The sequence below is a fragment of the Pleurodeles waltl genome, chromosome 9 (genome assembly GCF_031143425.1).
Source record: "Pleurodeles waltl isolate 20211129_DDA chromosome 9, aPleWal1.hap1.20221129, whole genome shotgun sequence".
Lineage (NCBI taxonomy): Eukaryota > Metazoa > Chordata > Amphibia > Caudata > Salamandridae > Pleurodeles > Pleurodeles waltl.
The window spans coordinates 172630767-172643989 of record NC_090448.1 but is presented as its reverse complement, the minus strand read 5'-3'; the positions used below and the strand labels follow the sequence as shown (position 1 = coordinate 172643989).

At 41.3% G+C, this 13223-nt stretch overlaps 1 protein-coding gene across 1 annotated transcript in view; it reads left to right on the top strand.

The window, feature by feature from the left end:
* The first annotated feature begins 65 nt into the window (after positions 1 to 65).
* SYNPR (synaptoporin) overlaps positions 66 to 13223 on the top strand; it is a 926755-nt gene continuing 913597 nt past the window's right edge. Inside the window, exons 1-2 of the mRNA XM_069206519.1 lie at positions 66 to 286; positions 403 to 468. Coding sequence (XP_069062620.1) covers positions 269 to 286; positions 403 to 468 — 84 coding nt within the window. The 5' untranslated portion in view covers positions 66 to 268. The remainder of the gene's footprint in view (positions 287 to 402; positions 469 to 13223) is intronic.

The following is a 13223-nucleotide window of genomic DNA, read 5'->3' as shown; positions in this document are numbered from 1 at the left end:
CATTTATAGCATTCTTTCTTTTTGAAGGTTGAGCTTACACTTGGCTTTTTTTGAAGAGAAATTGTGCTTGTTTTTCATTCAGAAGCTGGCAGCGCTTGTATGTTTCTCTGCCTGGGCTAGCTGTGCTGAAACAGCGGTGGCAGCGGCAGCAGCGGTTGCACACCAATCTGCACCTTCTCCATCAATAGTTTTCCTGACAGCTACTCCCCCTGCCATTTGCTACACTCCCCGGACTACTTTGTTTTGGACTTGAGGGGTTGAGAAAGGCATGGATATTCCTAACCAGGTAAGATGTATGCTTGCTCGAGCCTTTTGCCTCTGACAAGTGACGTTTTACATGTCTTTCATAAAAGGAAAACTATCACCTGACAACGTGTTCTCTTTTTTTTCATCCCTCCAAAGCTGGTAGGATCGGGGGCATTCCGAGCTGTGAAGGAGCCCCTGGCGTTTCTGCGTGTCCTAGAATGGGTAAGTTTCTAAACTGAATGCGTTTTTAAACAACTACTAAAATGTTACTAACCACATCTACAGTGCAGTGATGGTAATGGCCGTGGACCGGCTGTTTTCCAAGCCTTTGCACGGTGTTTTGTGTATAATTTGTCCAGAAATATGGCAGGAAGAAAACATGTGTGCATGCAGCCAAAATGATGGGTGAAAAATATGAGGGTGCCAAAGGCACTTTATCGGCGTCTAGATCTGCCTGCCGTAATTAATGGCTTAGACACTGTTGATTACAGCGTTGTAATTGTCGATCAGAAGGCACTTGGGTCTATTTTCAGACACTTGCGTAGCAGGGGAGGTTTAAAAAGCTCGCGCCTTCCATATGTGCAGGTGTTTTAAGGGTCGGCTATAAAGGCTTGTTCACGGCTGAGCTTTAGCTGTTAAATGTTCCGTCACTTCGAAGAGGTGACACCTTTTGCTTCAGGGGGATGCCCAGGAAGGTACCATCCTTGCAGATCAAAAGGCCAGTTCTATGTTTGCCCGGGAATATAAAAGGAGGGAAAAGGGCTTTTCAAACGTGCCATTCAGAAATGTGGTGTAAACAAAAACAGTCCAGGTCATGTGGTAACGCTGTGGATTTCTGCACCGATGCACACAGAATCTCATTTGGAGAAGTGAGGGCGTGATTGCATCCCTTCACGTGCATTATCCACATGAATGAGATATCAAGTACACAAATGCATGCAAATTAAGGATTTGTATCGTTTATAGTCGTAGCCAGACTGTTTCGTCTTAAATAGTGCAATTCCTTTATGTTTGATGGTTTGTAACATATCTCGAGGTTTTTCAGCTGTCTGGTGCTGCCCTAGCTACGTACTCCTCTCCGAATATGACTGTAAATGTCAGGAATGAATACTATTGCTGCAAGCCTTTCGTTATGTTCATGCACAGATGCTTTAAACATTCGCATTAGCCATCATTTTCAGTATTTTTCCTTCCTATGTCAAAATCTTTCTCGTATTTGGGTCGAGCAAAGAAGGAGGAAGATAATTGGCCAGTCGTGCAATGTCACTGTTTGTTTCTCTGATGCTTATTCGTAGTGAAATCTGCAGGTCAAGTGACATGCATAGCCAGCAGGGCTGAACAACCCTCCAAAACCCATGTGAACTGAAAGTTCATTGCCCATCATATGGCATTAATCAGATATTTTCCACTGTGTATCTTTTAGGTGCTGGTAGCTTTTGTGTGATTATGTTTTAAATGACTACATATCACTGAATGTGTTGCTATAATTTATTGTACAAACCTTGTTTTTTGCATTATTTTGATAACCATTTGCTGGCTAGCTCACAAGTCATATAATATGATATAGGCAATTCAGTGTGTTTACCGATCTGTATTAACTATAATTTTATCCTGCAAAACTGAACCAAGAGAATAGAACGTTTGGATGTACAATATTTGCTTACCACGACAACATTGATGGGGAATGACTTGCATCACCCATTGTTAGCTTTATAGTGTACAATTCATTAGCCAAAAATAAGCCATATTATGTCAACATCCTTTGACTATTTAACTGATGGGAAAATGCCAAAAATAGTATGTTGTTTTTAGCTAACATTCTGCCACAGGCATGGCCTAATATTTGTCTTAGCAGTTCACCGACATTGTACAGCTTTCTTATTTTCTGTAGCAGACCACTGTGTGAGTCAGCTTAAGATAATGTGGAAACTCCATTGCGTTCTTGTAACATTTGGTAGGGTGAGTACGTCTTATTCACTGGATTCTAGGTGTAGAGATTCGGTATTTAAGGATCAGGGCTAGAGGGCCATCCTTCCCGTGTCAGTCCTTACACATAAACTGGGTCACAACTCTGAAACATGAAACGCAGTATAAACAAATGCTGGCATTCCCAGCATGTTTTTTTTATCCATTACAGCTAGGGGTATTCATTGACAGAAACCATTGCTGGCCTTTCGTCCCAATCTACCACCGTCTTAGACAACATGAAAGTATCAGTGCAAATGGCACTGTTGAATTGAGGCTGAAATAAAGAAATTAACTGATGGTGGTTTTCCTTTTATGCTCTGAGATGGCATGGTTTCAAGGTTAAGTGGGCTACTTCGGATGCTATACTATGTTGGATGAGGTCCCTAAGAAATGTCCATCCACCTTGCATGTAGTTTCTATGGGCGAGCACAAAGTGCTCCGTCCATTATGTAATCTCTCTTTGGGCTTGAAACCACACCCATGTCACGTCAGTCACTTACATTGGTTTGTGGGCTTGCCTTTTTGTGAAAGGCAAGCATATGTCATGCCTTTTCTGGTGTTTAGCCCACCTACACAGCACCGGTAAAGTACCAAAAACATATGAGGCTCGATGTTTTCAGCCTGGAGTCCGGACTACTTTATCTGTTTATTTTCCACGCAGCGCGATTGCGCTGCATTTTACATAGCGATCGCGCTGTGTGTTTTTTTGCTTTACAACGCTAATAGCTCTAACTCGAACAAATGCAAGACCAGTTGCATTGAAAATGCTTGTTTTTTCCTGCAGCAGATCTGTGGAGCTAATGCAGCCAAATTGCACGGTCTCACAGTGTGATGTTATATTTTAGTATACAGAGCCCAGGAATGCAGTTGAATGGCAAATGTCACCATCATGATATCTGATTTTCAGCGGGGTTAATTTATGTACTGAACTAAATGCTTCTTCTGGAACGCAAAACCTTCTGCCTTAAAATGGAACGTTGAAACCTCGTGGAACAGTTCAGCATTTGCTCAGGGTAAATGTGTTTTGGATATGCTCCCTAACCTAGTCACTCCTGAAATAACTTGTTGTCTGTCGTCCCTCTTGTTCACAGGAGTATCAAATCCCTGTTTTAGAGCTGTGAAGATGGGGAGTCACTCTGGTGGTAGTAAGCCCCCCTCATACAAGTTCAGCAAGGTTTGTCTGTGACATCCCAAAGGAAGAGGTTGTCTTCAGTTTTGAGGAACCTGAGAAATGTCCTCTCACTCGCTCAACAGGAGTTACTGGTTTAGTTGGACAGTACAGAAACAGTGGTCTTTATCAAAAGATGGGATGCAGGGAGCACAGTTGGAGCCACTACCCAAGTTTGCCTTTCAGATGGCATTATGAGCAAAAGCCAATATATTAAGTCTTTCAGTGTTCAGTATTAGGGACCCTAGAAATTTGAAATAGGTATATTCAGTAATGTCTTTTCAGTCCTCAAGGAAGTTAGGGTTTGTCTTAAGATTGTCACGTGATTTGCAGCAAGTGAGATGTCTCTGCCTCGATCTCTTTGCTTCTTTATGCATTGCAAAGCAAAGCTTTGCCATTCAGGACTTATTGTTTGGATCCAGGTGATTAGTAGGTAGCTTACCTGACACATCTACTGTCCACAGGTTTTCTCTAGGTAATTTTTTCCATTTCCTGTAATCCCCCCCTTAATGAAGCTATAGAAGGAGAACAAAAAGTTGGCGGTAGAGGTACTTTTTGGGATTAGCACAAGACATTTACCTTTCTTAAGAAACTGGCTGTTGCCAATATGTGATACATTATCCAGGTATTGTCCCTTCTGAAGCTGGGACAAAACTACTTTTAAGCACCCAGAGATCTGATTCTGTGAGCGGAAAGGGGAGAGCATGAGGTTTCAATGAAAAGGGCTACGTAGGCCCATGTCATGTTCATACAGTAATGCAGGATGACCTAATATGACCTAATATGCCATCTCATAGAAGACATTAACTAGTTGTCACAAGAGAGTCTTTATCGTTTATTTCAATCTCTCCTTTTTTAGGACGTTTTCAGTCTTTGCTTGCCAGTAGTGTTTCTTTGAACATGTCTTTACAACTGTCTTTGTGTTATAGATACGAATCTCCTACCTGTATAATAATATTTAGGGTCTGATTTAGAGCTTGGTGGATGGGTTACTCTGCCACAAATGTGACAGGTATCTAGTTATCTGTATTAAGATCTCCATAGGCTATTATGGGATAATAATCTGGTGAACAGGATATCCGTCATGTTTGTGATAGAGTAACCTCCTTCGCCAAACTGTAAATCGTGCCATTAGGGCTTGATTTAGGTCTCAGGGGAGGGGTTACTCCCTTGAAACGGTGACAGATATCCCTGTCCACCGAAATCTAAATACGATAGAAAACAATGGTATTTAGATTTCGGACGACAGGGTATCTGTCATCCGTTGTGATGGAGTAACGTTTTTGTCGAGATCTAAATCAGGCCCTTAGTCTTTATTCACACTCAGTCTATTGGGTAGGGCCATATGACATCTTCTTTCTCTCTGTGAGTAGATGGATTGGCTACATTTCATTCAGTATCTCCTTGTCAGGTGTTCATTTACTTGCCAGTATTCCGAGGATAGCCTGTCAGATGTTCATTCACTAGCCAATATTCTGTGGATGGCCACGTTATGGTCAGTGGTATAGGCCCTGCATGTGGTTGAGGATTACTGTCTGGCAACTTGGTCTTCTCCTCACACTTCTGTTCAATATTAGCAACAACATGTGGCTGATACTAATAAGACAACCTTTTGGTATTGCACGTCCTGTTATCAGATGATTTTTGTAGAGGTCAAATAGAATTACGCTGAATGCTGAGGCACTCAGTGGCCGTAGTGTTTTCTTGCTGAAATGTTGTTAAAGCAGAAACCAGTTGTCTATTTTGGTATGCCCCACTTGACCACACTGGCAAAAGTAAGAGTGTTGTGAATGTTATGTCTATATTTTGTACCGATAATCCCTATTTTGCTAAATCATGTTCATCATTGTTACAATCAAAGCAATGCCCTGGGTATGCCTGACAACTTTCTCAGGAAGCAGATAATGTATTTGTTTAAATGTTGATCCCACTTCATTGTAGGTATTTTGAGATTGTTTCACATTTAGAAAATGAATATCCAGGTTCAACACTTGAAACAATGTACCTTTTGTTGGCATCAGAGGGTGACAGGTTAAACATGTTGTGAGATATATAAGCAAACACAATTTCTTTTCTCTAATTGTCTTTGTAATGAGTTACCACCAGGATGCATTTTAAGTTAGAAGCCAATGTTAATTAGCCATCTTTGTATTACTTATATTTCTCAAAATATTTTGTGGCTAGATACTTTTCAGTTTTGTTTCAGTTTACTGTGTGGTGCAGCTATTATTCATGCAGTCCACTCTCGCTTGTATTTAACTGTTCAATCTGTTTTTCAAATGGAAAATCTACCTTTAGTAAAGTATTTTTTTGTGTTGGCAATTAATAGAGATTGAGGTCTCTTTACTGAGTTTCAAATCTGACTCTGACCCAAATCTGGCATTGCCTCTGATGCTCTCCATAAAATCGAGCTTTCCTCTTGATGCAGTCTCTCCTGCTACCCTGCAATTAGGAGCTGAAGAGATTTAACCAGTGATAATAACCTTATTAATAACTAGCCATGCACATTATAAATTGTTTTAATATTATTATTAGAAGTTGTAATAGTAGTAGTCAAATAAAGAAAATGGTCCTCATTATGAGTGCCACTATAATGCTGCACCCAGTGAATACAGATACAGTGAGGTGTGTTTTTGATTGGTTATTTATTACCACATAATTTTAGGTTTTATGCCCACAATGGGGATTAGCCCTATAATACCACAAGTCTTATGTTGCTTTATCGGGTGTGAATCTTAGAATGACATGTTTTTTCCATGAGGTAATTAAGCCACATTATATCTGGGAAAATGTGTTGATGATCTGGGGTCATGTTGTTATTGAAAAAATGCATTTCCCAATTCGGGAGCAACCTTCAAATGGCTCCCAAACCAGGAATTCCGGCTTGATTGGATTGAGAGCCTTACTTTCTTAAAACCATCTATGCTTAGAAAAAGCCCTTAGCAAACGTTTTAAAGCTATGTTGAGGGTGTCTGTGTACTTTTAACAGAGATTTGGGTTGATTGATAGGCCTTTTTCTGTTCCGTGGATTTGACAGTATATGGAAGGTGATTTAATCAGGTTTCTGATTGATTTGGATTTAAAGAAAATTATTCATAATAAACAACAGAGGGAAGAAAAGTTGTAGGGAAGGTGAAGGCAGTAGAGCAAATGATTTGATGGAAGTGATCTGTGTTTTTCTTTTCTTAGCTCATTTGTAAACATACTCAAATGTCCTTATACACTCACATGTTGGCTATATATTCTGTTCCCATGTACACTACCCTGCTGCCTTCTGTGGCCACATTCTTTGGCTCTCAAAAACAAATAAATAATTTCTCAAGCCATAAATATAACAAATATTCTAGATTGTACATCAGGGCATCAGCATTTTTTTTCAGTTAGCTCTGAGTGAAAACAACTTGAAGATTATGGAATAAATATACCTCAACAGCAAAAAGTGTTCTCTTTTGACTCTCTATGCTCACATTTCTCTTCTTCCTCCTTGTTAGCCCTCTCTCCATGACCCTTGCACAGTACCTTCTATCTATTGCCTGTGATAAACTGATCACAGGCCCATCAGTAGCACTCAAAGAGATCTTGCGTGAGACCTGTATGTGCCATTTGTGCCTGTGAGACTCTCTTTAATTTTCCCTGAGTTTCAGATCCCTATTTAGATCTCCTTTAGTATCAAGCAGGGGCGGCTCCTCCGCTATGGTGGAGGAGCGTCGCGCCCCCTGCCATTAGCAGCTGCAAACCTTTTAAAAATAAAATGATAATAAACAGTGTTAATTATCATTTTATTTTCAAAGGGGTGGGCCATGGGGGGGGACAGGCAGTGAGGGGAGTGCCCAGAGCACTCCCCTCAGTGCGCATGTATGTTTGGCCGGCTCTTGTCAGGTTGGAGAGAGTAAGCCAAGGCTCCCAGTCTGTCTTGGAGCGCCCAGCCAGGGCGCTCCAGCCAATCATAACGCTGTTCTGAGCAGCACATGATTGGCCGCAGGGCAGGCTGGGAACCTGTGCCTGGAGTGCGGTGGAGAGCTTCAGTATGGCGGTACGATTAAGGTAAGTTAAAAAAAAAATACATATATATATATATATATTTGTTTTATTCCCCCTGCCACTTTGCCCAGTTGCCAGCCGCAACTGGTACCAAGATCGTTCCACTTAGGCATGACGATGTTGACGTGGTGCTTCTAGCACCCTTTGACCATAAGATATAAAACTTGAAAAAAGTTTTCCTGGACTGATTGCTGTTTACCACGAGCACTGAGATACTTGACTACTTAGCTAGGATCATGTTTTCTTTCTATACTTCGTACATCCTTTACATTGTGCATTCAATTTACTTTTCTTTAGGACTACAGTAAGTAGCTACTGAGACACTCTTAGTTCAAGTACTGTTTTGGTAGGCGCAACCTTTATATTTCTAAATAATTATATAAATAGTGGACATTTCTTTTTTGTGTGAGTTAGTTATGCCATATTTTGTGTTTATCATAGGTGCAGAGGTGTAACAAAGGCCCCCGCAGCCCCCACAGTGCAGGTGTGGGGGGGGCCTGAGCTCCGGGGGCCCCTTCAGCACAGTACCCTGGCCTGAGAACTCCTGAGTGAGTTAGGGAAAAGGGGGCTCCATATGATTTGCAGGGGGGCCCCTAAAGGTTTGTTACGCCAGTGGATAGGTGCCCAGTGTTTCAGTTATTTTATTTAATTGCTTTAGTTCACACTCATTGCTTGGTAATTATTTTACTTTACATATGTGACCACATGAATATTTTGCGTAGTATGTGCAGCACTTTCTTTCCTTGAGCATTACCCGTAAATGGACTTGTGGTGAGTCTCACTGTTTTGTTTTATTTACTGTAACTGCTTTTCATTTGTAGTATTTGCTTTTGTTAGATCTGCCTGTCTGCCTGACAGCAGTTGATAGCGCCGTGTTGTGTATGCATAGAGGTGCCGTTATCATGTAAATTGATGATGCAATAGACAACTGAGCGCAGCCTGAGTGCACACTTTCTATGAGAAAGAACCTTTGGAACTAGTAGGAAGAAGCAGTAGACTGGGCAATGGTGGCTGCATTGTCAGGCTGTCTGGTGATGCTGTCTGGCATCAATCTTCCCAAGGTAAAACTTAGTTAACGTATCCACTGGTTCCCATTTATGTACTTCATAAAATGGTTACGTCCCTTCCACTCGTTAGTAGAGTGTCTATCTGAGAAGCAAGCTCTATAATTATGGTCTGTTGAGTTGCCACAATCCATTTTGGTGACCCTGACAAGGTGACATTCCACTGCTGACAAAGGACTGGAAGTAAGGGAGGATGGCTGGAAGGCTGGAAGAATGATGTGGCTCAGTGAGCCAAGAAGGTCAAGGATTAAATTCCCTAAATTGGAGTAAGGAAGAGACAAGCTCCAGTTTTACACATATCCTTTGTTTTGGAAGGATTGCCATTTTCAAAAGTGAGGATGATGAGTACTAGATTAGTTCATTTTCATTTTTTGTGAATTTGAAGCACTCCTGAGAGACGGGCTTTGTTAAGGACACTTTATTGACCATACTGAACATGTGTTTGTTCTCATAATTACTTTTAAATAGTGAGAAATATGTGTAATACATAAAAGTTTGAAATTAGCCTTGAACACTAAAAAGGTGTATTCCCAAAACAAATCTCATTTTTGAGCGACAATAAGGTGTTTTTCGAGTTGCTTTGTTGTGAAATACTTATGAGGTAACTCGAAAAGTTCATTGAGTATCTGCGTTCCATATCTTACTAATTCGGTAATCAAATTGCTTCAATACATGTTTTCATGCTTGTTATTTATTATAATCTCTGCAGTGCCCTTGAGGAGGCTTGTTAGACGTATATTCATGTTCAAAACCCAGGAGAGAAAACCAGCAATTGGTAAAGATCACGTAATTGATGGAGTGCTTAATTTGTAAAAGGATACCAATCAGGCCCAAAATTCAGCCCTCAAACCTGCAGCCAATGCTATTAAAAGTTGGGGTGCAAAATACCAAGAACTCGTTCTCTTGATTCCACCTCATGCCGCTTTAAACGACCACCAGAAATTCTCTGCTTATATATGTTCCTGCTTTCTTCCTTTATCACTATTTTTTCCATCTTTTCTTCCTCCTCCTTTTCTAAAAAATGTGTTATGTGAAATTTCATACAAAGTATCTGCTTCTTGATACTTGCACGCCGGGTCTTATTCCGTGTAATTAGAGATATTTCAGTTTTTAAACCCTCGAATGTGCTCTACAAGGTGGCCACTCTGGTCGTGGAAACCATTCCCAAAGCTTTATCATGCACCTACAGTCTGGTTTACATTGTATCATGCAAAACCAATATGCATTTTCGCTAATTCAAACCAACTCGAGAAAACATTTGGATGTTTACCTTAAAACTGTAATCTATTAAGCTTTTGTTAGTGCTTCTTCATCATTTTTTTGTTCCATTCCATTATCCATCCTTCACATTTTCTTTTAAAATCATTGAGTTTTAACAAAATTTCATGTTTGAAATGCGCTGAGGTAGTGACAGATATGCGCAGTCTTAAACACAAATTAGTGAAATGCGTATAGGTCAGTGCTTAATTTGAAAATAACAAGGCGCCAGTGCTCAAAGCTCTCCTCTTAAAAATGCGGCTACTGCAATTAAATGTGGGAACACAGAACATTGAGGCAGCGTAATCCTGAAGCCATCTCGCCCTTCTTCAATCCATTTAAAGCCACTCCCTGCCCCTTTTGATCACTCTTGCAGCTTTCTGCTTTCTACCTTTGTGATGCTTTTTCGTTTTTCTCTTCCTCCGTCTTTCCCATATGTGTCTTTTGCTTGCAGCAAATGCTTGGGGGCGAAGAATAAGCACTGGCCCTCAAAAATAAGTGCCTGTGCTTAGCACCTGAAACAACAAGCACAAATTAAGCACTGGTATAGGTGAGTGTAACCAGTGCTTAGTTTGTGCTTGTTTTTTTCCGGTGCAGAGCACGGGCACTTATTTTTTAGGGCTAGCGCTTAATTTTCTGCCTCAAGCATTTATTGCGAGCAAAAGACACATATGGGAAAGACAGAGGAAGAGACAAACGAAAAAGAGTCACAAAGGGAGAAAGCAGAAAGCTTCAGGAGTGAGCTGAAGGGGATGTAAATGGATTAAAGAGGCCCGAGATGGCCTCAGGATTACGCTGCCTCAGTATTCCGTGTTCACACATTTAATTGCAGCAGCCGCGTGTTTAAGAGGAGGGCTTTGGGCACCGGCACGTTTTTATTTAAGCACTGAGTGTAACCTCCCTGTTTGGCTATATAACAGAGAACCTTGTGAATCCGCCCAGTGACCGTGCTCCTCTTGTTAAAAATATGGGCCTTTTTTCCTTTTTTCGTAAAACGAAATTCTATTGGGGGTTGCACGTAATACACTGAAAAATAAAGTATGTGATCATTTAGTAAGTGAATTTATTTGGTTTCATTAAAGTCTTAAAAAAGAACACACAATAATTCATATTCATAAAACAGAATATAGGCTCTGGACAAGATTAAAAACTGATATAAGAGCCGAAAGAACATAAATGATGTTTAAGGTATTGTAAGACACATGGCTTGTCCTTTGCACTCGGTTGAAGTGCAGGTGTGCGAGAAAAAAGCTTTTTTATCAGACTGCTTCCTAAAATAAAAAATAAAAAAGCCACACAGCTGTCTTTGGAATCAAGCATTAATAGTTGTCGACATATTCCTGGTTGTTAGGAGTGTCCCAAGAAGTTGATGTTAATGTCTGTTACCTAGCTTGCAACCTGGCCCTGGTGTTGCAATTGGTACAAGAGGTCCTGGGGGCCAAGAGTGTTTTTACGGTGCAAGCATGCATGTTAGCAGCTTTTATAGGTGGGAGTGTGTCTGATTCAGGAGGTTATGGGGCCCAGAGAAGTTATTAATGTTCCAGCATTCAAGTTAGCTGCATTAAGGTGCATGGGTGCTATCTGGAGGTTGTCAAGCCCAGGACTTGTCTGATGGTCTCCCAATGACTGGATTTAGACACCAAGGGCCAGATGTAGAAAGCTTTTTGCACGTCGCAAACAGCGAATTTCGCTGTTTGCGATGTGCAAAAAGCAAATCGCAATGCACAAACCTCGCTTTGCCATTCAGTAACCTGGTAACCGAATCGCAAAACGGGTTTGCAAGTCGCAATTAGGAAGGGATTTTCCCTTCCTAATTGCGAGTCACAGTGCAATGCAGGATTGGTTTGTGACCGCGAACGCAGTCGCAAACCAATCGCATTTTGCACCATTTTGAAATGGGTGGTAACCCATTCGCAAAAAGGAAAGGGGTCCGCATGGGACCCATTCCCCATTGAGAATGGCACTGCAAAAAAAAATTCAGAGCAGGCAGTGCTCCTATGGGGTTGCGGGTCGCAATTCTAAATGTTGCTACATCTGGCCCTAAATGTCCAAAATGAAGTCGATTTTTACAAACTGATTGATAAGATTGGATACTTCTCACGACTGTGTTCAGGTAATACAAACAACTTTATCAAGGATCTTTACAACTGACCTACTTGCAAATGACGTGCAGTATGGATGGCCTACCTAGGACAAACTTGTCAGCGCCTCCAGGACACTGTCAAAAACCCAATACGAAATCAGTAGCCTGTCTCCTGACCAAGAAAAAACTAAATTAGGCATTGAGGTCTGTTTCCAAGGGGTAGTATTAAAACAAGAAGCAACATAGGTGCTCTAAGGGCCCCACAAAAAGAATACAAGAAGTTGGTCTGGGAAGACAACAGAAAAAATGCAGATTACTTCTGGGCCAAAATGCTACAAGACAGCAAGCAACCCAGTTCGAGAACTTTCTAGTGAACTGTGAATAATCTAAACCGGCAGTAGCAGTCCCTAGGGAACATTTTCATCAGGGAAGAGTGCTGTGTTGCTTTTCTTAAGAAACTTTCTCAGCAGCATATGAACCAGTGCTCACAACACTTTTAGAGGCACATTTCACATCGTTGTTGTCAGATAACTCAGCCCCTCCCTGTAAAGAGCTTTCATCAGCACCAAATCTCTCCCAAGTGGCAACCACAGCAGCAGATCAATCTGTTAAAGGGGGAATACACTATGGGCAATCCCAGTACAAGGACAACCACCCATAGGCCCAACTATCCACAGACACAAATTTAATTTAATCAACTGTCCGAACAAGAAACTGCTAAAGGTATCATCAAAGGCAGGAGGGATGGTGCCTCTGGGGCTAATGCAATATTCCAGGCTATTTACAAACCAGACCTGCAGTACTGGGCAGGAAAACGGATGCCTCTCTATACTAACGCAGTCCATATGAGCATCATACATGACTCAAGGCAAGTTGCCATCGCCACCCCAGTTCACAAAGGAGGAGCTAAAACCTCACCAGAACACTAACGCCTCGTCACACTTCTAGACAATGAAGAAAAATTATTTGCCTCTCTTGGCTTAGGCGAACAACCTGACCGCATAGGTGGACGCACAGCAAATAATCCCAATAACACAATTTGGTTTCAGGAGGGGTTCTGGCACAATTACTAATATCTTGGCCTTGTCCACGTTGCTGGACCAAACAAGAAATCAGAATTGCACAAACTACCTCAGCTTTGTCAACAACAAGTCAGCTTTTGACTGTGTAAACTGAGTGAAGCTCTGGATGAAGTTCAGGGGTCAGAACATCCCTTAACAATTGCTCAGGACAATTGAGTCACTTCACAATCAAACATGGGTGTGGACTAAAATCAGAGACGGATCCCTCCTGTCAAGAAAGATCTACACTCAAAAAGGCTTAAAACAGGGGTGCATGTTGAATCCATGCCTTTTCACGCTTTTCATAGCAGACCTCTCATCTGTTCTTAGCAAAA